General features: G+C 38.3%; 1 protein-coding gene, 1 long non-coding RNA gene and 1 other non-coding gene across 3 annotated transcripts in view; all 3 read left to right on the top strand.

Moving 5' to 3' along the window:
* Positions 1 to 26,965, top strand: part of LOC126003365 (uncharacterized) — a 1,166,220-nt gene that overhangs the window by 146,681 nt on the left and 992,574 nt on the right. The window lies entirely within an intron of this gene.
* GPATCH2 (G-patch domain containing 2) overlaps positions 1 to 26,965 on the top strand; it is a 134,049-nt gene that overhangs the window by 96,994 nt on the left and 10,090 nt on the right. Inside the window, exons 7-9 of the mRNA XM_049769515.1 lie at positions 9,642 to 9,681; positions 13,016 to 13,080; positions 26,571 to 26,659. Coding sequence (XP_049625472.1) covers positions 9,642 to 9,681; positions 13,016 to 13,080; positions 26,571 to 26,659 — 194 coding nt within the window. The remainder of the gene's footprint in view (positions 1 to 9,641; positions 9,682 to 13,015; positions 13,081 to 26,570; positions 26,660 to 26,965) is intronic.
* LOC126004937 (small nucleolar RNA SNORA71) lies at positions 15,100 to 15,231 on the top strand. Its single transcript, XR_007494141.1, has one exon. It is a non-coding gene; the product is annotated as a small nucleolar RNA SNORA71 (small nucleolar RNA).

The raw sequence follows: 26,965 nt of genomic DNA, 5'->3' as shown, positions 1-26,965 counted from the left end.
GGAAACAACGCAGGCCAGCATCAGACATAGAGAATGAAGATGACAATTCTGATGACCAACCAACTAATCAACCTCTCAGGTAAGGACTTTAGACTAGCAATATGGAAGATTCTCAAAGACCTCAAAGAAACCATGGATAGAGTTGAACAGAACACTAATAAAAAGCAAGAAAATATGAAGACAGAAATCACAAAACTCCACACTGAAATAACATGTCAACTAACGGGCCTGAAAAACTCAGTAAACGAAGTGAATGACAAAATGGATAAGCCCTAGGACAGGGTAGCAGAAGCTGAGAATAAACTTGGTGCTGTGGAAGATGAGATAAATAACCATTCCATACAGCAGGAGAGAATGGAGAAAAAAAACTTAAAGCAAATGAACAGACAATGGAAAAATTAGTCAAAGAATGGGAAGAGATGAAAATAGAAGTCTATGATAAGCTCAACAGAAACAACTTAAGAATCATTGGAGTCCCAGAGACCCAGGAAGAAAATTTCCAGGAAGAATCAACAGTCAAGAACATCATTAAAGAGAAACTTCTAGAGCTAAAGAATATATGTGATCAAATCCTGCATGCTCGAAGAGTACCAACCAAAAGAGACCCCAGAAAAAATATCCCAAGACACATCCTAGTCACAATGACGAATCCCACAGATAGAGACAGAATTCTGAAAACAGCAAGATCAAAAAGGGAAATTAAATTCAAGGGAGCATCCTTGATATTTACAGTAGACCTGTCACCAGAAACACTCAATGCCAGAAAGCAGTGGTGGGATATTGTGACAAGACTGAATGAAATGAATGCTTCACCTAGAATACTCTACCCAGCAAAACTCACTTTACAGTTTGATGGAAGAATACATGGTTTCACAGACAAAAAACAGCTCAGAAACTTTACAGACTCAAAACCAGTCTTAAGAGAAAAACTGAAAGACCTAATTTAAGACAAGACTAACCAAAAGACACACCAAATTTCGATATAAAGATGGCATTAAATCCCAGAACAATTCTTTCTCTCAATGTCAATGGACTAAATGCACCAGTTAAGAGACACAGAGTGGCTAAATGGATCAAAAAACTGAATCCAACCTTCTACTGCCTACAAGAAACTCACCTGAATAGTCAGAACAAACATAGACTCAAAATAAAAGGCTGGAGAAAAATTATCCAAGCAAATAACACCCATAAAAAATGCTGCAATGGCCATACTAATATCAGATAATGCAAACTTTATATTCAGGAAGGTTGTAAGGGACAAAGATGGACATTTTATATTAATCAAGGGGTATGTAGAGCAGGAAGAAATAACTCTCCTAAACATATATGCACCGAATGAGGGGCCAGCAAAATATTTAATACAATTGTTGAAAATCTGAAAAATAATATCAATACCAACACAATAATTGTGGAGGACCTCAAAACGGCTTTGTCAACACTGGATAGGTCAACCAGTCTGAAACCCAGCAAGAATATATTAGACCTGAAAACAGAAATGGAAGAAAGAGGCCTAATGGATATATATATATAGGACACTCCATCCCCAGAAACCTGGATACACATTCTTCTCCAATGTACATGGGACATTCTCCAAGATAGACTACATGCTAGCACATAAAACATACCTCCATAAAATCAAGAGGATAGAAATTTTGCAGACTACCTTCGCTGACCACAAGGCTCTGAAATTATTTGTGAATTCCAAAGGGACACAGAAGAAAAACTTTAACACCTGGAAGTTAAACAGCCTCATGCTCAATAACCAGTGGGTCCGAGATGAAATCAAGGAGGAAATCAAAAGGTTCCTGGAAACAAATGACAATAAAGACACAAACTCTCAGAACTTATGGGACACAGCAAAAGCAGTACTGAGAGGAAAATTTATAGCTTTGCAAGCACACATCAGGAAAGAAGAAGGGACATACCTGAATAGCTTAATGACGCAGCTCATAGAATTAGAAAGTGCTCAACAAAAGGACCCAAAAATAGGGAGACAGAAGGAAATAACAAAGCTGAGAGCAGTAATCAATGAAGTGGAAACCCAAAAAGTAATCAGAAAGATCAACGAAAGCAGAAGTTGGTTCTTTGAAAAAATAAACAAGATTGATAGACCACTGGCAAAACTAACAAAGAAAGAGAGAGAAACTTGATAACTCGTATTAGGAATGAAAAAAGAGAGATCACTACTGATATGATAGAGATTCAAAGGGTATTCAGAAACTACTTTGAGAAACTCTACGCCGCTAAAAATGAGAACCTGGAAGAAATGGATAAATTCTTGGACTCTTATAATCTTCCACGGTTGAAGAAAGAGGATGTAGCATATCTAAACATCCCCATCACCATTGATGAAATTAAAATGGTAATCAAATGTCTGCCCAAAAACAAAAGCCCAGGCCCAGATGGATTCACTAATGAATTCTTTCAAACTTTACAAGAGGAATTACTACCAATCCTGGCAAGACTCTTTCATGAAATTGAACAAACGGAAACAGTTCCAAATAGCTTTTATGAAGCCAGCATCACCTTGATACCTAAACCAGAGATGCTACGAAAAAAGAAAATTACAGACCAATATCGCTGATAAATACAGATGCAAAAATCCTCAACAAAATCCTAGCAAATAGGATTTAATGCTTCATTAAGAAGATCATCCACTACGATCAAGTAGGTTTCATCCCAGGAATGCAAGGATGGTTTAACATCCATAAATCTATCAACATAATACACAACATCAACAAGAAGAAAAATAAAAAATCACATGATCATATCAATATATGCAGAGAAAGCATTTGATAAGGTCCAACACCCATTCTTGATCAAAACTCTCAGCAAGATGGGAATGGAAGGAACCTTTCTCAATATAGTTAAGGCCGTCTACCACAAGCCAGTGGTAAATATTATCCTCAATGGAGAAAAACTAAAAGCCTTCCCTTTAAATTCTGGCACAAGACAAGGCTGTCCTCTCTCACCACTCCATTCAACATAGCACTGGATGTACTCGCTATAGCGATTAGGCAAGAAAAAGATATCAAGGGAATCCAGATAGGAAAGGAAGAACTCAAGCTCTCACTGTTTGCAGATGACATGATACTCTACTTAGAAAACCCTAAAGACTCTACCAAAAAGCTTCTAGAAATAATAGACTCATATAGCAAGGTGTCAGGCTACAAAATTAACACACAAAAATCAATGGTCTTTTTTATACACCAATAATAATAAGGAAGAAATGGACATTAAGAAAACAACCCCATTCACAATAGTGCCACGCAAACTCAAATATCTTGGAATCAATTTGACTAAAAATGTGAAGGACCTATACAAAGAAAACTATAAAACTCTGCTCCAAGAAATAAGAGAGGACACGTGGAAATGGAAACAAATACCCTGCTCATGGATTGACAGGATTAACATCATCAAAATGGCAATACTCCCCAAGGCATTAAACAGATTTAATGCTATGCCTCTAAAGATACCCATGATATCCTTCAAAGAAGTGGATCAGGCACTTTTGAAATTAGTTTGTAACAATAAACACCCTAGAATATCTAAAGCAATCATTGGGAAAAAGAATATGGGAGAAATTACTTTCCCCAACTTTAAACTTTACTACAAAGCAATAGTTATCAAAACAGCATGGTATTGGAATAAGGACAGACCCTCAGATCAGTGGAATAGGTTTGAATACTCAGAAAATGTTCCCCAGACATACAATCATGTAATATTTGATAATGGAGCAAGAAATCCTAAATGGAGCAAAGAAAGCCTCTTCAACAAGTGGTGTTGGCACAACTGGCTAGCCACTTGCAAAAAATTGAACTTAGACCCCCAGCTAACATCATGTACGAAGGTAAAATCCAAATGGATTAAAGACCTCGATATCAGACCCAAAACCATAAGATATATAGAACAACACATAGGCAAAACACTCCAGGACATTGAGACTACAGGCATAGTCAAGGAGGAAACTGCACTCTCCAAGCAAGTGAAAGCAGAGATTAACAGATGGGAATATATTAAACTGAGAAGCTTCTGCACCTCAAAGGAAATAGCGCCCAGGATACAAGAGCCACCCACTGAGTGGGAGAAACTATTCACCCAATACCCATCAGATAAGGGGCTAATCTCCAAAATATACAAGGCACTGACAGAAATTTACAAGAAAAAAAAATATAATCCCATCAAAAAATGGGAAGAAGAAATGGACAGACACTTTAACAAAGAAGAAATACACATGGCCAATAGACACATGAAAAAATGTTCCACATCACTAATCCTCAGGGAGATGCAAATCAAAACAACTATGAGGTACCACCTCACACCACAGAGAATGGCACACATCACAAAGAATGAGAACAAACAGTGCTGGCAGGGATGTGGAGAGAAAGGAACTCTTATCCACTGCTGGTGGGAATGCCGTCTAGTTCAACCTTTATGGAAAGCGATATGGAGATTCCTCCAAAAACTGGAAATCGAGCTCCCATATGATCCAGCTATACCACTCCTAGGAATATACCCTAGGAACACAAAAATACAATACAAAAACCCCTTCCTTACACCTATATTCATTGCAGCACTATTTACCATAGCAAGACTCTGGAAACAACCAAGATGCCCTTCAACAGACGAATGGCTAAAGAAACTGTGGTACATATACACAATGGAATATTATGCAGCTGTCAGGAGAGATGAAGTCATGGCATTTTCCTATACATAGATGTACACGGAATCTATCATGCTGAGTGAAATAAGTCAGAGAGAGAGAGAAAAATGCAGAATGGTCTCACTCATCTATGGGTTTTAAGAAAAATGAAAGACATTCTTGCAATAATAATTTTCAGACACAAAAGAGAAAAGAGCTGGAAGTTCCAGCTCACCTCAGGAAGCTCACCACAAAGAGTGATGAGTTTAGTTAGAGAAATAACTACATTTTGAACTGTCCTAATAATGAGAATGTATGAGGGAAATGGAAAGCCTGTCTAGAGTACAGGCGGGGGTCGGGTGGGGAGGAGGGATATTTGGGACATTGGTGATGGGAATGTTGCTCTGGTGATGGGGGTGTTCTTTACATGACTGAAACCCAAACACAATCATGTATGTAATCAAGGTGTTTAAAAATAAAAAGTCGTCTTATACGCCGGAAAATATGGTAAAAAGCAAGGCAGTAGAAGCAAAAGTGGTACTATTCTTAACTACATAGCACAAGCCACCACCAACAAAATAAATAAGCAATCTACAGATGAGTGAAAATATTTGCAAACTACATATCTGAGAAAGGTTTAATATCTCAAATATGGAGAGAATGTGTTGTACTGCTCAGAACAAAACCCAAAGAACCCAATTTAGAACATGGTACAGTACCTTTCATTTCATGAACACAGAGTGTCTTTCCATTTATTTGTGACTTTTCCCTTTTCTTTCTTGTGCATATTTATAGTATTCAGTGTTGAAGTATTGGACATTCTCCATTTAAATTTATTCCTAAGTGACATAGTCATTTTAGACCACCGAGAAGCACTCTGGGGAAGGGCTCTAAACTTGTCTGCCAAATTTTCTGTGAAGCCTTAATAGTTTCACCCTTGGTTTTCCAACCTTCAGTTCCCTGAAGGGGACATTCATTCTATTGAAACAAACTCATCCCATGAAAGCATTTCTTCAAGCACATCAGTCTGTTTCTTTTTTTTTTTTTAATCAAATCACCATGAATTACAAAGTTACTTATAACTGAGTTTCAGGTGTACAATGTTTCAACACCAGTCTTTTCACTAGTGTCCACTTTCTTCCATATGTCCTGGTTTCCCTCCTGTCACTTCCAAGCCTGCCTCTTATCTTTTTACTTTTTAGGCACTGCGGTTTAATTATATTGTTACACTAGAGGGTATTATGCATATCACTCTACCTCCTTTAGCAATCACTCCTGGTCCAGAGTGATCACTTCCCTCTATCACTATTGTAGTGCTTTCCTCCACCTCAAACTCACAAGCTTCCTACTAAGGACCAGCTTTCTTGCTTTTTACCTATCTCCCTACTTCTGCAATTTTCCTTTATACCCCTCAAATGAGTGAGATCATTTGTACATTTGTACTTTTTAATCTTCTCAGGATAGCCTGTACCTAGGTAAAGAAGAGGAGGAAGATTATTTTAGCAAAAATATAAGGATGATACTGTGCTAGTCATTATATATAGCATCATGAAATATGAACATTGATATCAAAAAATCTCATTTATCACATGCATTTGAGAGAAAATAATTAAGTCAAATGCTGAGATTACAATAGGAAGATGTGGAAAACTAGAACCTCAGTTCAACTGAGGAGAAAAATTAGTATCCTACTTCTGAGTAACAATTACATGTTAAGCTTTCAAATTCTCATTCACTCACTATTTACTTTCTGAAAATACAAATATCAAAATGGTATAATATATATTGAATATAATAGAACCTACTTTCAAAATTCCTAATGCACCAAATGAGATTACTTTCTATTTGCTCCACATTCCATTAGTTATGAATCCTAAATGATGTCATAATCTATTCCTTTCTTATTTTTTCAAATCACTTATGTGATACCTCTCTTTTAACAAATGAAAAATCTGATGTATTTATTGACTTTTTTGAATTATAGTTTGCTTTTATTTTATTGAAATGTATAGGAAATTTCTGTGAGGAGATGCATTTAAATCAAAACTTATTTTAAATATACCTGATTACCTACTTACAATCTTATCTATGATGAATTTCTTTCTAAATCAAATATTCACTCTTTATTTCACCTTTTGTGTAAATATCGAGTTTGCTTAAAGCAAGATTTGCCTGGATTAAAGGTTATGTTCATTGGGACACATTTATACTTTGAAATTTAGTAGCTTCATAGTGAATGACTTTATTGTTAGATGGAGAAAATAAGATACTCTGGATCAATATATGTCCCCTCTGATTTCCTGATTCTCGTGGACCAACTTAACTCTCCTGGGTCTTGATTTCATACCAACAGCCTATTCTTACAGAAGAGTTTTTACAATCTATTCTTTGAGACACAGCAAGATGTTTTATTTCATTATCATTACCATTATTATCATTATTTCATTTCATTATCATTTATAATCATTATCATTATTTCAAGATGTTTCATTTTGTGTCATGTGTTTTATTTTTTGCTTTATTTTGTGTCATGTATTGAACACATGCTTTATTTTGGGGAGAGTTTTTTTGTTTTTGTTTTTTATTCTGGGGCCATGGCTAGTGGTGTTTAGAACTGACTCCCGGCTCTGTGCTCAAGGATCATTCCTGGTGAATTCCAGGGGTCATATTGAATGCCGGGGATTGAACATGCAAGGCAAGTTTCCTCCCCACTGTAGTAGAGCTTCTGCCCCACTGATATATATATTTTAAACACTGATATATATTTTAAGCACAGTGAAGTCATTTGGCAGAGGTCACCTAGTTTGTGTTCTCCAGAACCTGTATCCAAGCTTCAATCTTTCTGATCCTAAAGCTGTGGTTTAGCAGCCACATTGAGCTCAGCTCCCTGGGATTTGCATTGAATTTGATTAAGTAATGAAATTTTAAAAAGTTTCTTGAACGTCATTTTAGAATTAACTTCTTTCTTTTCTTTTTCTTCATTCCTTACTTGCTTCCTTCCTTTCCTTTTTTCCTTGCTTTCCTTCCTGCCTTTTTCTTCTCTCCTTCCTTCCTGCCTGCCTGCCTTCCTTCTTTGCTTCCTTCCTTTCTTCCTCCTTTCCTTTCCTTCCTTTTTCCTTCTAATTCAACTGCTCATTGATAAGCTAGTCAGGCTAGGGCTGTTCAACAGAACTCACACAATAAAGGAAATGGTCAACATATGCACTGCCCATTTATAGCTACTAAATCACACATGTGCAAAGCACATGAAACGTGACCTCTACAATCTGTGTTCAGCAAGGCGCCAGCCACACTATTCACAATAGCCAAGATCTGGAAACAAACTGAGTGAAATGGGTCTGTGTACACAGTGCTGTTCTACTTAGTTGTATGGAAAGATGAAATCTTGCCTTTTGCTACAACTTGGAAAGAACCATAAGCATAAAAGAAAATAAGTTAGAGGAAGGATAGATGCCTGTGGTCTCACTCCGATTTGGGATATGAAGAAACAAAGGGGATGGAGTGTCCAGAGAAAGCTAAACCTTGGGGTCAGACAACAGAACTAAGGTTCTGAGTTGTTGGCTGAATCAAACTGGACAGTATTGGAGGGTCTGGATACTGTATTGGTGAAGGAGGGATAGTAATTTTATAAACTCAAAGTATCAACATCAACAGAATTATAAACCATATTACCTCAATAATAAAACAAAAATAAATAAATGGAAAAAGGACTGGTGAAAACTAAAGAAACTTTTGTTTATTGTAAAAGCTCTTCTGATCAGTTTTGTGACCTTTTATTTATTTATATATATTTTTGGTTTGGGGCCCACATCAGTGATGGTCAAAGATAACTCTTGGCTCTACACACAGGAATTACTACTGGCAATACTCAGGGTACCATGTGGGCTGCTGGGGATTGAACCTGGGTCTGCTGGTGTGCTAGGCAAAGGCTCTACCCACTGTCCTATCCCTGCAGCCCATGTTGACAATGTAGTTTAACTTGCTTAATTTACAAAATTACCCTATGACTGTTTTTTTTTAATTATTATTCCCATTTTACATATTAGGAAAAAGTGTTAATGGCAGGTACCCTCTCCACTGTACTGTCACTCCAGGCTTTGTGACACTCCCACAGGCTTGAAAAAGGCCTTCAGTTTTATGAAAAACAGGCCAGAACAACTAACATTTATTTTTGAAGTTACTTTTCATGAAAAGACAGGATTGAAATAGATGACTAGGTATTCATTCACTATAGCAAATATGGTTATAGCAAAGATGACTAGGTAAAATCTAGATGTTGGCTCTCTGAGCCTAAATTTGACCCCAAATTCTTTAATATTTAACCATGTGTTTGAAGATTTTTTGATAAAACTTGGTAGAGAAATGCTGTCAGAGTTGAAAGGTATCACCAGATGTGCTAATTCTGCCTGACAGAAGGTGGAAAACTAGTGTGTGGTTGAACTTGCTGAACTCCAGAACCCAGAAAGTTTCAAGCTGGGGAAGGAGAGAGATCCCTCTACCTTCAGACAGAACTATGAGAGTTCACCTCCAGATGACTCTGGGGCATGGATCAGGGAGAGAATATTCTTGTGTTTCTCACATGTTTTGTGGTGTGTGTGTGTGTGTGTGTGTGTGTGTGTGTGTGTGTTGGAAACACCAATAATCAAACGGTCATAATTTGTTGTTATAACACTTTAATTAAGCCGTGGCAAATGATAGTAGCATTTGTAGATTTTTTTTTTATCACCCAGAATTGATTCACGAAATGAATGCAGTCCCTGCAGTTTATGTGAATGTAATTAAATGGAAATGTGATTCGAACAGAGTTTGCTTCTGCAGTTGAAAATTACCAAGTTTGGAGTCACTCCTCCAGTGGTGGCAGTGTGGGTAGTGGAGTCTAAGATCCCAGGACATGACCATTACAGGAAAGTACAAGGATAACTCCATCACTGGGGCCACTCAGTATCCACAGCTTGTTCCTGGAAGAGTCCAGCTAATGGTCACTCTCTTTCCTCTACAGCCACTGGTTCAACCCTGGGGCAAGGGCAGAGCACAGCCAGGTAAGGAACCTGTAACCCCGAGTGTGGTTGTCCAGCCCCTTCTGAACAGCTGTCTCCCTTCGCAGGCAGCTGAAGAACTTGACCAAAAAGGGAACAACTCAGTTTCTTTAAAGGGGCTCCTAGTACTGTTGCTTCACCCCTGACCAGATGAGTGACCTTCGGTGAGGACCAGAGTCCAACTTCAGCAGAATCCACTGGTTTATGGGATTCTTTTTTTTCTTTGTTTGCCTGAAATATTTATGGTTTACGAATGTAGAAGAATGGCAAAAGTTTCTTTAAAGTTTATGTTCTATTTCACACAGGTAGGTTTTCTTTCACCAATTCTTGCCTTAATTGTACACATGGCAGCACAGTGAAGAGTTAGCCTAGCAACATCTTGATATTCATTTTAGTTCATTTGACCTTAAGGAAGTATCTGCTTCCTTTGTCCTTGGAGTGTTCATACCCCCCCCCCCTCTCTCTCACTCTCTCACTCTCATTCTCTCACTCTCACTCTCTGTCTCTGTCTCTCTGTCTCTATTTCTCCCTCTTCCATAGGGTAAGGTTATTTAGAATTTTATTTATTTATTTATTTATTTATTTATTTATTTATTGTTTTTCGGGCCACACCCGTTTGATGCTCAGGGGTTACTCCTGGCTAAATGCTCAGAAATTGCCCCTGGCTTGGGGGGACCATATGGGACACCAGGGGATGGAAACGTGGTCGCGATCTTTCCTTGGCTAGCGCTTGCAAGGCAGACACCTTACCTCTAGCGCCACCTCGCCGGCCCCTTATTTATTTTTTGGGGGAGGGGTGCTAAACTCAGTGATTCTCAGGGGTTACTCATGACTCTGCTCAGAAATCACTTCTAGCAGGCTCAGGAGACCATGTAAGATTCCGGGTTCGAACCTAGATCAGCCATGTGCTAGGCAAATGTCCTCACTACTGTGCTTTGTGCTGTCGCTCTGCCCCCAGGATTTTAATTTTGGATAAGTTTCTAAGTTAATGCGTTTTTGTGACTTTGCACCCTTGCTATGAATTTTTTGTTACATATAACAAAATTGCTTTTTGTTTTGTGGCTAGTTTGTTTTGGGGGGCTATAGCATGTGGTATCAGAGATGGAACCTGGACCCTTCATGTGCAAAACCTGTTCTTTAGCCATTTGGGCTATCTTTCTGGCCCCAAAGTGCTTTGAAGTGAGTCAAAGTGTATGTAAGAAATCCCTTTAGATGCAGCAGAAGAGACAGAAAATGCAGCATGAGAAAACTGGTCTTTCTTAATTTGGGGGCTTTGGCCCCAGACTTCTTTGGGTTGGACATGTTAACCGAGTTTCTGAACATGAAGTGGGTTACAGATCAGAGATGAGAAGTGACTTTTTCACTATTTAAAATGAGATCTCAGGTGGGCCAGAGCGATAGCACAGTGGTAAGTCATTTGCCTTGCACATTGCCAATACAGGATGGACCCCAGTTTGAATCCTAGCATCCCATATGGTCCCCTGATCCTGCCAGGAGTGATTTCTGAGCGCAGAGTCATGAGTAGCCCCTGAGTGTCACCAAGTATGGCTCTAAAAAAAAGAAAAGAAAAGAAAAAAAGAATATGAGTTCTTCAGGAGGTTGAGCTTGATGGACTCGAAAAGATCTTGCAGACACTTAGGTCTATCTTTCTAGTCAGTGGAGCCCCTTACCCTTCTAGAGCTCACCAAACTTTACGGTCCGCTATCTAGGGGCCATGAGACTAGATCACAGCCCTAGAGCTTTTGGTTTTTGCCCTCTTCAGCATCTCATGACTCTGCAAGCCCATTAGGGGATAGCCCTGATGGCATCCAGGACTGCTGGACCCCAGCACTGAACCAAAAGTCCTGCAAAGCCAAATGCTTGTCAACAGCCAAATGTTGACAAAACAGGAGATAGCTCTGATGCCTCTTCCCACTCCAACAGTTAGTTGTATTCTCACTCCAAGATGAAATGCTACTGGTTCTCCATAAGGGCATTGGATAGTTTGCAGTAATCAGGCCACTCAGCTTTGGGTGAGAAACTGTGTTCCACGCATGAAGCCTTTTCCTGGACCTCCTGTGTGTTGAGGCTGACTTCACAGCCTTAGCACCCAGGGCTCAGAGTACTGTGAGTTCACGGGATTAGCTGGAGACTAGGGTAGAGACCAAGAGTAGGAGGGTAGAGAGATTCAGCATCTTGCTCAAGCCTGTAGATGGTTGTGGTGTGTAGAAACTTAGTAACTTTTGAGTACTGAGTACCCAGGTTTTGATCTCAGTCAGAAAACCAGGTTTCTTTTTTTTTGGTTTTTGGGTCACACCCGGCAGTGCTCAGGAGTTATTCCTGGCTCCTGGCTCAGAAATCGCTCCTGGCAGGCATGGGGGACCATATGGGATGCCAGATTCGAACTGATGACCAGCATGAAAGGCAAACGCCTTACCTCCATGCTATCTCTCCGGCTCCAGAAAACCAGGTTTCTGACTCTTTTCCTTTTCCTTCTGTCTTTCCTTCCTCCTTCCTTCCTTTCCTTCTTTTCCTTTCCTTCCTTCCTTCCTTTTATTTTTTGAGGTCAGGTTCATTTCTAATTGTTACATAACTTCTTATCTCAGCCTTCTATATCATTGTATATCTGCACACATAAGATAAGCCACAGTTTGGTGAAAACAGTAGAGTATTAACTTTACCCCCTCCCCCCATACTCCCTTTGCAGTTAATTCAGGTAAAGCAAGTATGAATGGAAGTGGAGTAAGGAGACATTTGCAAGAATCATCATATATATAGATATATATTAACATATATCTATATACTTAATATGTATGCTGTAATCATATATTAGTGAATCCATGGTTTCTCTGAAAAGGAATGTTGTATGTTTCTTGACCCCATTAGGCTGGCAGATAGAGAGAAAATAGAATTCCATCTTTCATGTCAGTGTGGGAGGCAAAATATCAAAGGTCCATGGAATGCCATGGTAAAAAGTTGGATCAGCAGATTACCTTTCTCTAGTGCACCAGACAAAAACCAACCTTGATCAATTTGTTTACATCTACAAACTGGTACCTGTCTTGCAAGTCAGTCCACAGACGATGGTGGTTGGACACTTCACTAGATCTTGTGCTGTTGATGCAAGAGCAGCTCAGGTCTCAGGCCATAGCCAGGTGAACAGTAGCATCTCCCACAGAGTTGGTGAAGGTAGCCTTTGCTTTTAGGAGAAACCTAGAGACAGACACAGACAAAATACAGGGCAAGCTAGAAAAAGGTGTCCCTGTGCATGTGGTTGAGACTTTTGTCCTTGCAAAATAAGGTAATGAAACTCATTTTTGTTTCTGCAACATTATCTTACACCGCTGTTTGCCGTCAGCTCCTGAGAGAGAGCCGTGGTGAAAGAGGATACAAGAAGAACTGTTCTGTGAAAACAGCGAGCAGGTAAGCAATCCAGAGTCATTTCTAATTCTGATTATTAGGTTATGTGCCATGTAATTTTCCCGAAATCAGCATGAAAATAGAAATATGGTGGGGTTACTGTTAGGTATAAATAACCAACTTGATTTTTTTTTTTTTTTTTGGTTTTGGGTCAGACCTGGCAGTTCTCAGGGCTTACTCTTGGCTCTTTGCTCACAAATTAATCCTGATATTGCTTGGGGGGACCAGTTGGGATGTCAGGGACCAAAATAAGGTTGATAGTATGCAAGACAAATGTCATGCCTGCTGTTCCATTCCTTCAGCCCCCAGCTTGGAATATCTGAAGTACTGTTTATTAGATTCACTTGCAAGCTTACTAGTAATATGCAGAAATATTTTGCTTGTATTTTTAAAAAGTTGTTTCAAACTATGAATATATTTTTAAAGGAAAGAAAAACCCTGCTTACCATATCTAATACATTTTATACTGGAATTCAGAACAATTATTTATTTGTTAAGTCAACAGAAGTAGAATTACTCTCCTCCTAAATGTAAATGCTGCCTAGATCTTTTGAGAGACCACCATAAATATTATTTACTATAATATATAAAATTCATGTATATGAATTACATTCCTTTTTTCCCCTAGGTTCTTGCTTATTTTACATTACTGAATTAATGCTATTTTTTCTTTAATACAAAGACTGTTGCAGGTGGCTGTTTTAGATGGTATATTTTCAAGATTTGCTTGTAATTTATTTATTTTTGTTCATGAATTCTTTTTAAAAAGGCGTGAGCCCAGAAATGGCTATTAGAATGTTGATAGAACAGCTGCCTGAGATATACCTAGAGTTTGATTGGTTTTTATTTTTATCTTTTGGGTTTACTCATTGCCTTTATTTATTAAGGCGGTGTAACTTACAAAGTAAGTCACTGTTGGGTTTCAGGTTTCACTGATCCAGCACCATCCCACCACCAATTTACCTACCCTCCATCAGTGTCCCCAAGTGTCCCACCCACACCCCAGCCAGTTGCAAACAGGATAACATTGCTGCCCCTTTAGCTCCTGAAGTTCACTACCTGGCTTTCCATGATTGCACCACCAGCCACTGTGTTGATTATTTCCCAGCAAATGAAGAAGTAATTCTGAGTCCTGTTGTACACTTTACTGAACCCACAGCACTATCCACAAAAGCAAACATAAATTCTGTCTGGCACATCTAACTTAAATGGTCAAAAATTGCCAACCATAGAATAAGATAATTTTTCATCAGTGAGATTCAACCAACATACCAGTATATTTATCCATAGAACAATCAATTTAAAAATTATAAGGCAACTGATTATAATCTGGTACCAATGATAGATTAACTATGGTTGAAATGTCTGGGGGGAGGAAGGAAGCCACTAATCAGATTAGTATTAGTTACTGGAGAACCTGAAAAGAAAATGGTGACATTCTTAGAACATCCAACCTGCCAAGATTGAATCAGGATGAGGTAGAAAATCTGAACAGAGCAATATAACGAAATTGAAATTGTCATTAAAAAATCTTCCCCATGATCATGGTTATAATGTGAACCAACCAATATGGGATGTTAACATGGGTATAATTTATCCAAATTGATTCAGTTCACATGTACCTTCTTTGGCTTAACTTTTTTTATGCCTTGCTAAGATACCCCCCCTACCCCCACCCTCCAAAGAGTATTTTGTGACTGATACTATACAGTGTGAAACTTTTTCCTCCAATCTCATTAGGTACAATCAAGCCTTAGCTTTGTTTTGCCTGCAAGTACATTCTTTCATTCTTCCTCATTCTTCTGTTCCAGTGGTGTTTCCTCTCTAACTTGGAAATACCTGTTCTTCCATTTCTTTAGTGTTTTCTAGCTCCTTATGTTGTTTAATTGATTTTCACCTTAGTTTTATTGTATTTTATTTCCCACCTAATACTGAAGAAGGTATCTGAGAGTTTTTTCATTTTTTGTCCATTTTTCCATGCTTTCACGCCTGTAAAAACATATTTGAAAATCTCAGAAAAACTCCTGCATCCGAAAGTGGCCATGGGCTGTCTTGCCCCAGTCATTGATAGTGCAGGGACAGGAATCACTGAAAGCATTTTCCCCGTGTTCAGAGGGTCACCCTGTCCCTTTTGAACCCTGAAGTTTTCACACACTTATTTAAAAAAGAAAAAGAAAATCTCAGGAAAAAAAAAAAGAAAATTATTTCAGTAGAGAAATGCATGAACACATACACTATTGGTCTTGTTTTTAATACTGACTATTAACCATAACTGTCAATGTTGAGTAAATGATAGACATGTATTTCTGAGCGACTTTGCTTGCATTAGATTATTAGCTGAAGGTCCAACACACATACAACTAAAACTTGGGGCAACACACCTAAGTGCTTTGCAGAAATAAATAACAACCACATCCAGGAGTCTTCTTCAAACCCTAGATCTAGAACTGATACCCCATATATTGATTTGGTATTTCAGCATTTAAAAATCACTTTGTACTTCTTGAAATTTGAAAGCTCTTGCCCTCAGTCTCACCCCTTTATGATTTCAGTTGGGTCATTTCTCATTGTTTACCATGTATAACCTTTGGTTAGTACTGGAGAATTCATGCACAGCAGTCTTCCCAAAAGAGTTGAAACACAGAAAGACATGTGAACAACCAATACTAAGAAATATGCCAGTCTAGGCTTCCATAAAAGGCAATCAGAGTTTACATAAATGTGGAACTATGATTGGTTGTGCCTATGACAGATGATCAGCCAGGGCACTGGGACCTGGACCCTGCCTGGCACCACATGCACCATGTCCTCAGTACCACTGAATGTGGCTCTATGGTCACCAAAAATGCAGGGTCTTAATAGTGCACATCCATGATTTGTGCTAATTGCTCTCTTAAAGCACAAAGGCTTACACCACCAAGAAGTCCAAGAAAAAATCAAGCAAAAACATTTTTAATGCCAATAGGATATTCACATCTACTTTCAATTTTGAAATGTCTTTAAGGAATGTGTGTGTTTATTCATTCATTTGAGTTTAGCGCTTAGGAACATCTTTTTTAAACCAGTATCATGTGATTGGATGATTGCTGCATTCTCTGTGCTCTGCTTTCTAGTGGTAGCAATTAATAGTGAGAATGAGGCAATGAGCTTCTGGTGTCGCTGTCTTGCAACATTAATTGTACAAAAAATGTTCCAAAATGCAAACAACTGACAAAAGACTTCATCAGAGAATAAAAAAAAATGTCATCACACACACACAAACAGACAGAAGCAAAGACACTGACACACACAGACTTTCTTCTGCACCAGGTTAGAAAGATTTTTTCCTATTTCCACAAGTTTCCTGTGTTTGCACAGATTACTTTGTGGTGTGCTGTTGTAACCCACAGGATTACAGCTGCTTTTTATTTCATCATCTAAAGAACCAAGGATGTTCAGGGGTTCGGTCTGCTCTTACTGCCCCGCAGCCCACTATTATCTGGGAAGGAGCCCTAATTTGTAAGAGATATGAAACTATTTGTCATTTTGCAAGTTTGCCAAGAATAAATGAAACTATTAATTACTACATTTTTGAGCAGATGTTAATAAATTGGGATTGGATAACTGTTCATTAGAGTCCTTGCTAATGACATAGGCTTGATTTTATCTGCTTTTTACAGAAACTTGAACTTGTCAACGAAATTAAAGACACCAAAGTTTTAAGTACTTTGTTTTAGTTACTTAAGATGAGCACTTTCCTTGGCTATGTTAGTAAATGTAGGATTTTTAAAATGGTCTCTCCTCTTTCATAACAAAACTGATGGCTCAACTCCATATTTTAAATAAAACAAGTGATGAGCCACATTTTATGTCTTGGCATGCTTTGTATTTGTATAGCCAAAATAATGGTGAGATGCTACTCTTAGCTACTAACTTTTATTTTTGGTTTTGTACCACAGCCAGCATTGCTCAGCGATTACTCCTAGATTTGTGCTCAGGGATAACTTCCGGTGATCTCAGGGGACCATATGGGCTGCCTTATATTGAATCTGACTTGACTTCTGTTCTGTCTCTCTGGCCTCCATAAATACTAACTTTAAAAGGAAAACATTGAGGGCTAGCATTAACGCATAAAGGTGGAGCATGTGGAGACCCCGAGTTTGACCCCTGTTATCACATACCTACCCATCTATGTAGGTGCCAGAATAGCTATAAACATTAATATTAAAAATCAACATATAATAAATAATGGCTGCTGCACAGTAACATAAGATTCCCAAAATATACTTAATAAACTCACCTGCCACATCAAAAAGGCTTTCCACTCTAGGGGCTAGAGAGAGAGTACATTGGTGTGACACTCATCTTGCTCACAGCCACCTGAGTTCGATCTCCAGCACTGCATATGGTCTCCTGCACACCATCAGGAGTAACCCTTGAGTGTAAAACTAGGAGTAAGCACTGAGCACTGCTGGGTGTTCCCCCGCCCTAAAAAATAGCACTTTTTATATTAAATATGATTTTACATTTCTCGAATAGCAACTCCATCAACTGTTCCCTCCTGAGGTATTTAATAACTCCTAACAGAAATCACACTACAATCTTCAGACATGCCATGCATCATCAGTAATTAGAAATGTTTTCATGTTTTATTCAATAATTTTCAAAAATGTTCAACTATTTAACAAAGTTTAATTACCTTCCAGTTACCAGACACTTTGAGGATAAATTTAGAATTCACAAAGTAATCTCTCATGGAATTGGAGCCATGTTTTTAAAATAATACATTTTCTTTATATTCATTTTTTTTCATCCTACTCTAAAGAACTACTTTTTATCACCCCACAGTGATTTGTTTGTATTCCAAGATATTGTTGGGAATTTACCTTTGTTTATTTCATATACTACTGATCAATTCCAACTCATGCTCAATTATATTACACTAAATTAACATAATTCAACAGATGTTGATATTTAAATGTTTTCTGGCATTCAAATCTTGGACATCTGTCTTTGAGCTTGGGGAAAAGGCAAACATTTAGAGTTAAATGCTGAACATATGCTTAAATTACTAATTAGAAAAATGGAATAAAAACTATGCATTATCCTTTCTAAGGACAATAAACCTCAGATAGGGGTTTCTATAATCTTTTTGCATCATGTTAAAGTCCAGAGGTATTTACACACTTAATGACAGCAACATAATGGACAACTTAATTTAATTTCAAAGTTGGTCACTTAGAGACTACAGACATCCTCTTACAAAGATAGGGAAATCCTAATGACTTTATGCTGGCAGTTTTCAGAGTTGCAAAGGTATCCTCACTTGTGAGGCAGCTTTCGGCAAATTTTATTGTGGACTCTGCATCTCATTAAGAAATGCAGACAATAATAGAAAGTCAGGGAACCTATCAATTAACAATGTGGTCAACCTTGTTTCATCTGCTTCCGACCCATCCCTACTTCTGATCCAAAACCTATCAATCACGTATTTCAACCCAAATATCTTTATATGCTTGCCTGAAAAGTAGCAGCCTCAAAACTATACCCACATAACTGTTAGCCATATCTATCAAAAAGAGGGGCCAGAGAGATAGAATGGAGGTAAAGCATTTGCCTTGCAAGTAGAAGGATGGTGGTTCAAATCCCAGCATCCCATATGGTCCCCTGAGCCTGCCAGGAGCAATTTCTGAGCTTAGAGCCAGGAGCCAGGAGCAACCCCTGAGCGCTGCCGGGTGTGACCCCCCCCAAAAAAAATTAACCAAAAACCATATCAATCAAAAAGAAATTAATTATTTTGCATATATAATTATATGGTAATGTGAATAAATGCCTCATTTTATTATCTTTTATACTTAGTATGCATTGAGATGTGAGTTCCTGCTCTTATGTGTATAGCTCTGACATTCCCATTGTTTTATAAATTATACCCTTGCATTGTTTTTTTCCTTATTGCTATTGTTATTTTTTTAAAGAAATCAGATTGTTTGTCCTGTAATTTCCCACATCTGAGAAGTGTTGCTGATTTTACCCACACAGTTCTGTGTAACAACTTCCCCAGTCCCTGGAGTTTCTTGTAAGCGTATTTAGCGCCAGAGAACTGATTAGATTCACATTCAGTTTTGTTAGCTTTGGCAAGACTCCGAGGTGATACTGTGTATGTCCCTCACTTCTTTCTTTTCCTATGATTTATTAGCCATAATGATCATTATTGGGATTCATTCATTAAGGCATACAGACTGGTAATATGTTAATTTCATCCTTTCCCTTTTGTTTATTAGTTGGGTGACTAATTAAAATATTCCCTGCTTCAACTGCTGGATTTCTTTGGCATACAGGTTTTGTAGAAAAAGCATCATAAGGGGCCGGCGCGGTGGCGCTAGAGGTAAGGTGTCTGCCTTGCCAGCGCTAGCCTAAGACGGACCGCGGTTCGATTCCCCGATGTCCCATATGGTCCCCCAAGCCAGGAGCAACTTCTGAGTGCATAGCCAGGAGTAACCCCTGAGCATCACCGGGTGTGGCCCAAAAGCCGAGAGAGAGAGAGAGAGAGAGAGAGAGAGAGAGAGAGAGAGAGAGAGAGAGAGAGAGGGAGGGAGGGAGGGAGGGAGGGAGAGGGAGAGAGAGAGAGAGAGAGGGAGAGGGGGAGGGAGATAGGGAGAGAGGGGAGGGAGATAGGGAGAGGGAGAGGGAGATAGGGAGAGAGGGAGAGGGGGAGAGGGAGAGAGGAAGAGGGAGAGAGGGAGAGAGAGAGAGAGGGAGAGGGAGAGAGGGAGAGGGAGAGGGAGAGGGGGAGAGGGAGAGGGAGAGGGAGAGAGGGAGAGGGAGAGAGGGAGAGGGAGAGGGGGAGAGGGAGAGAGGGAGAGAGGGAGAGGGAGAGGGAGAGAGGGAGAGAGGGAGAGGGAGAGAGAGAGAGGAAAGAGAGAGAGAAAGCATCATAAATACTTGATCCTTCCCCTTTAGTTGTCTTCTTTTTAAAAAATTATTTTGTTTCTTGCATTATTTTCCAAAGTGCTGAGGGACATAGCTCATCTATTTCTTTTAATAGCCTAAACACATTGGATATGTTTTATAATTATTGTCTATTTGCTGTTATTGGTTTAGTTATATATTAATATAGACCTACTTTCGGCCAGAGGGAGATTATTTCTATTGACTCTGAGTCTGGAATCTGTTTTTGTGCTACTGATCTTGGCTTTCTTCCTTGTTTTTTCCTATAGTTACATTTTTGAAAGCTCTTTTGAGAGCTTGTTTGGAGGTTTTAGCAGGGGAGTGCAGCTACTCGTATACCCTAGACCGAAGAAAGGTCTGTCTCTATTCGGGGAAGGCCGTCCTCTTCGACCGAGCGCGCAGCTTCGGGAGAGACGCACATGGAGCAGTGAGGGAGGAAGGGGACACCCGCCTAGCCAGCCAGATCAGCCAAATCAACCCTGGCGATCAATGGGGTGACAGATGTCGCAGCCAGATCGCCCTCACATCCGAAAGCTCTTTTGAAAGGAGCCAGAATTCTTTTCTCTTTCCTTCACTGAGAAATCATCCTGAAGCACATCTGGATGTTAGGATGCCATTAAGTTTATTTCTAGATCATTCCAGAACCAAGTTTGGATCATCCTCCTTGCCCCTTGTTTCTATCTCTCTGTCACATTTTTTAATTTTCTCTTAGGACCACTTATTTTTATTCTAATAATGAATAACTTTTATATGAATAACCTGATGCCATATTTGTTGTCTTCTCCCCTCTCTTGTTGATTACTGGCTCCCAGATCTCACTTGCTGAGATATAAACTACTGACCTCTTTTCACCTTTCCATACCCCTTCCAGTTAGAACTAAGCAATTACCCTGCAGATAGGAACTGGGCAGTGGGAAACCCTCTTCTATTCCTCCTCATACTCTCTTCTTACTCCACTTAAGAAAGTGTGTTGTTTCTACTGCATGAAGTACCATTAAATACAAGACAGTCTCCTTCACTTCCATTCTAGTTTAGTTTTAGTTCCGTATTCTTTTACTTTAATTCTGCATACATTTTTTAATCTTTTTTATATATTTTAATAAGGAAGTATTACCATTCTAAACTCAAACATATTCAATGCTTAGTATAGTACATCAAAGGTATATCTTGTTCTTTACAATAAGTTCTCTGAAAACATTATAACTTACACACAAAATTAAATATATCAGCATGATGCAACTATTCAGTATTGCATACAGTGCATTATTTATAAGACACCACAAGGACACAATTCTTATAAATTAACATGGATTGTTGTTCTCAGGTTTGTGCTATTTATACCTGTTAGTGATAGTGACCATCAACTTATTTTAAGATTTGGAGTCAAAGGAGCACTGTAAAATTCTGCAAACATCTTTTAACGACCTTCTCCCCAAGTCAGATCTTAAGTCAAGTGCTTCTCTGTTCTTTCTGGCTCCGGTTCAGTTGACCCGCAGTTAGGACTCATGGGATCATCCCTGAATGTATGAACATCCTTGATGGTATATTTAAAGGTTAATTAAGCCAAACATTATCTGGTCTACAGTTTATCTGCTTCTTTGGCTCGAAAACTGAGAGAAGAGTGCTGCCTCCATCTTGTATGCATCATGTAAATTAGAATCTCCATCGGCTGAGAGCTTGTTGTAAGCGACACATCTTACACCTTTAAACTAGCCCTATGATTGGTCCTGCTCTTGTACCTGTGTTTCATAAATGGGAATGGGACGAGGGAACTCCAAAGATAAAGTCGCTTACCCACCTTCACTCCTGGAAAGTGGAGTAGTACAAGGAGATCCAGTCTTCATTTCTCTTTCAGCCCAGAATGCATACTTTTAACCATGGCCAAGACAGTGTAGGGAAGGAAGACCAAAGGCAGGAAAGTAATTTAAAATATCCTGCCCAATATTGAAGGGAAAAAGTTCCCCGTGGGGTTAAGGACAGCGGAAAACTTTTACTTAAGCTATTTTCTAGGATACAAGGAGGGACTTAGCTGCGGAACCTCTTCCAGAATGGATAGGAGCTGGAGTTTGGTCCCTATCCTAGAAATATCTGTGTATTCAAACTTGCCAACTGAAGCCCAGTTTGATGATCAGCACAGGCACATTCATTCTAACTTGTGCTCCTTGTCCATGATGTTAATCTCACTAACTTTAACTTTATGAAAAGACTGACTAGCTCTTCCCTTTCCATGAGAGCTTTTGGCAGATGAATAAACATTAAGTCCATAAAACTTTTACAGACTTGTTAGCAAATGTTTACTAGACTGTGAAATACCCTATAATCACTAGGCAAGGTATCAGGAGGCTTGTGAAGATTACATCAATCCTCCTGCTCAATAATTGGAAGGAAGAGGACTCAGAAATACCCTGGTTTATGTCAGCTACAATATGTGCCATGCTGGAGTACATTAGCTTATATTCATGATTAAACTTGATATTAATTTTTTATTTATTTATTTTGGTTTTTGGGTCACACCCGGCAGCACTAAGGTCTACTCCTGGCTCTGCACTCAGAAATCGCCCCTGGCAGGCTTGGGAGACCATATGGGATGCCGGGATTTGAACCACAGATATTCTGCATGAAAGGCAAATGCCTTACCTCCATGCCATCTCTCCGGCCCCTTACATTTTTTTGGTTCTTGGGCCACACCTCACAGTGCTCAAGATTACTCCTGGCTCCACACTCAGGAATCACTCCTGATGGGCTCAAAGGATCATATGAGATTCCAGGGATTGAACCTGGGTCAGCTGCATGCAAGGCAAGCACCCCGCTGTGCTATTGCTCCAACCCCTGTCATCAAATCTTTAAGTGAAATATCCTTAAAAATTTTGTTTCTTTAGATCTGCCTCAGTGTTTAGAAGGTCTAATGCTTTTATTTTTTAAAAAAAGTAATTATAAGTTAATTCTTTAATTGAATCACTGTGAGATAGTTACAAGTCATATCATGTAAAACAGCATTCACCAATCCATATTTCTCACCACCAATGTCTCCTGTCCCCCTCCCACCATTCCCCTGCTCTGTGGCAGTTTCCCACCCACCTCCTCTCTCTCCCTTCGTCCCTCCCCCTCTCCTCACTTTCTCTCTCCCTTTTTATCTTTTAGACTATGGTTTGCAATATTGTTACTAAAGGGGTTTCATGCAGTTATGCCCACCACTTTATCTCCTTTCAGTGCCCAGTTCTTCTCCAAAGTGATGCCATAGTGGTACCAAGAAGGTTTAGTGCTTTTAATTGCCAAGGAGAAATCTTTATAGAAATTAAATAAAAAGGCAAACCAACCATTCTTCTAGTCATTCATGTGATATTAACAAAATATGCTGGTTCTGTGGCTTTGAATTTCAGAAACTTAATGAAAAATGATGATATAGCAATCATATTGTTATTTCAAAATGTGACTTTATTTGCTAAATAATGTATAAGGAATTTAAATAATATAAACCATGCTTAATATGATAAGTTTACTAGCAGCAATTTTTGCTTAAAACAAGATGCTACCTTTTAGAAAATGATACTAATTTTTGTGAACCTTGGAACTGAGACTTGTAAAAAAAAAAAGCAATACTTCTGGATAAACTATATATTAAATTTATAGCAACTGAGAAAGTAATTTATTGCCTCTTTCCTCGTTTGTAAAATGGGAATAATAAGGAATTTATGACTTGGTAATTTTGGAAATTGAGTTAAAATATATACTGTCAACATAGGCTAAATGAATAGTACAATGCATAGAGCCCTTGCCTTGCACACAGACCAGGTTTGATCCCCACATCTCATATGGCCCCTAAGCTCTTTTAGGAGTAATCTCTGAGTACAGGGCCAGGAATAACCCCTGCTAGGTATGGTCCAAAAACAAACAAATATATATACACAATATCAATAGTCAATTAAATTTTGATATTATATTACCTATAAAAATGAAGGGAGGGGATTAAATCAATTTTTCCCACCCTTACTCCTGATGCCATGAGGAACTTTTTTCCTTCAGCATCAGGAAGGATATTTTAAATTCTCTTTCTGTCTTTGGTCCTCTTTCCTTACCGTGTATTGGCCATAAAGGAATGATCCAAAAACAGTAGCAAAAGATTTTAAGTGCATTTCTTAAAAAGAATTCTTCTGCATCATTCATCTTAGCATCATGTGAGATTTTATTATTTTTGTCAGAATAAAGACAAGTAGTTTTTGATTTTTAACAACTTAGAAGTATGATGTTTTATGAACTGCCTTCCTCTCCTGCCTTACCACCTCCCTTCAATATTAGTTTTAAAGAAGTTTTCTCTTATATATTGTAATATATTCCATATTGTCTTAAGAAGGAAATATGACCTCTCAAATAATAAAGATGATTACAACTGTATTTCTCAACATGAAAAGTTATGGCCACACCTAAATAGAAAAATAGGCATAAAATTAGTTAAGAGATAGAAATAATTTCTTAATATTTCAGTAACTGCAAATACATATTCTACATATTTTATAATAAAAGGTTTTCAACTATTCTAAAGGAAAGATAAAACTAGAAAAATATGCCAGTTTGCTATTAAACTATATTGACAGATTTACATGGTATTTTGTATATACCTCCTGGATTAGCAGCCTAATTAGCTGATTATTAATTGTATGTATTAATTTATTTTTATAGATAGATGTTATGGTAGAAATTCTACTTCTCAACTAATTTTTCACTATATTCAAATAAACACTTGCATATCTTTAAATAAATACACACACACACACACCTTATTGTACACAGTTACAACCAGACCAGAAGTGACAATAACCACTATAAACACATTACCTTAACTGTGTAATACATCAATTTGTTTTTGTTTGGGACTATGTCCAGGGGATTACTCCTAGTTTGGGTAACTCTAATGGGTACCAAAGACCAAACCTGGATCTGCCACATGCAAGGCAAATGCCTAACCTGCTCTTACTATTGCTTCAGTTCTAATACATCAAATTTTTAATTTAAAAAGGGGGGGGCTGGAGAGATAGCCTGGAGGTAAGGCATTTGCCTTGCATGCAGAAGGACAGTGATTTGAATCCTGGCGTCTCATATGGTCCCCCGAGCCTGCCAGGAGTGATTTTTGAGTGTAGAGCCAGGAGTAACCACTGAGCGCTGCCATGTGTGACTCAAAAACTAAATAAATAAATAAATAAATAGGAGGATTGAGGCTTTAACAAGTTAAATATTTCTTTCCTAAGTAAGCAGAGTTGTAGCTTTATAGATAATATCTTTGAGGAACTGATTATCAAACTTGAGATCAGGTCTAAAAGAAATAGTAATTGGAAATAGATTTTAGAAATTTTTCCTTTTAAAAAATCAGTTATGTTGATGGGAGGGATGTTGGAATGGTGTGCCTGAAAAACCACTATTGACAATATTATAAACCACGGATATCATTTAAGTTAAATATATTTTTATAATAAAGTTATTTAAATATGCCCAAACCTAAATAAACAAAAAATAATAGCTATATACCTTGACTTTTACCTGAATTAATTTTTTTTCCTTTAAGATTTCTAACAGTCTTACTGTTTTCAAATTGGATCTCATAAAGCTTCTTTCGATTCTGCCAGCTCTTTCTTGATTGCTGGGGAAAAAGAAAAAAACATGTGCTATGATAAACACGCTTCATTTATTTCTACTTCATGATCCCCAGACACCACCCCAAACCCATGTCAGGGATTATGGCCCAGGAAATGAACAGAGTCCCTTTATAGCATGGAAAGTTGTAAGACTTTCATATCCTTTTCAGCATTAAGTCAGGTGTACTTAATGTCTACTGGGCCTTTTCTAATTTTTTCAAAATGCATTTGATTTGAGAGAAAGATGCAATTGTTGCAAGTTACAAGAAGAGTCAATGGTTTTGTTTCTCATTTTTTGCCTATCTTGTCTTTGTATGTATAGTCCAATATCATGTTAGTCTATATAGGGGCAACATTCAAATGGTTTCCTCACCTGGCTAATAAATAATTAACTGACTACTCCTAATTGTGTGAATTATAAGGCAGAATGTTATTTCCTTATATTTATTTAAAATATTTTAAGAGAATCCACTGCCACAGAACATCCTGAAAGAAATTGATCACACTTTTCCTGTAATAAATGTTGTTCTGACAGTAAGGCATTAGTAACCAATTGATAACCTAGCAACAATATTGTGATCTCTTTACATAATTAATCTTAGCTATTTTCCTGTCAGACGCTACAGAGCTTGATTTTATGTTGAGCCAGAAAGATTGCCAGTTTGGAAAATTAAAAAGCATTCCTTTTATATTATTCATTCCAGTAACAATTTATGATGGCGCATTTAGCCGCTGAACGCTTGTCAACAGGCGTAATTATGTTTTGATATAAACAAGATTGGTGGTTTGACTCCACTGCTCCATCTTGGTCGAGAATGTTTTGATTTAGGCTCAGATTATATAAGATGTGTATTTGTGTGTAATTCTCCCCCCAATCGCCGCCTTTGATAATAGTATTTTTTGTTGTTTCCCCCCCCTCCCCTCGATAATTACTTATAGGCAAACAAGCATGCATTTAGGATCCTTATGCACTGGAGATATCAAACGGAGAAGGAAGGCGGCACCTTTGCCTGGACCCACAACAACAGGTAAATTATGAAAGGGTCGGGCCAAACAAGATTTTCTACAGCTCATCAGCAAAAAAAAGTTATTGATATTTCCATCACCAATACTTGGGGAGAGACCCAGTTATCAGAACTGAACTTGTTCGTGTTTAGTGTCAAGGTCACATTATATGATCTCGGTGTAAATTATTTTCAGGGTGACCAGTTATGGCTGTGGTAGTGCCCTCATCTCATACTAAAATGGACATTCCTGGTCAGAGATGTGGTTTAGAGTTGAAGATGCTTGCCTTGCACCAGGTCAGCCCAGGTTCAGTTTCCAAGACCACACAT

This window comes from Suncus etruscus, chromosome 3 (genome assembly GCF_024139225.1).
Source record: "Suncus etruscus isolate mSunEtr1 chromosome 3, mSunEtr1.pri.cur, whole genome shotgun sequence".
In the NCBI taxonomy this organism is placed as follows: Eukaryota; Metazoa; Chordata; class Mammalia; order Eulipotyphla; family Soricidae; genus Suncus; species Suncus etruscus.
Note: the sequence above shows the minus strand (reverse complement) of the source record. Positions and strands in the feature narration are given on the sequence as shown.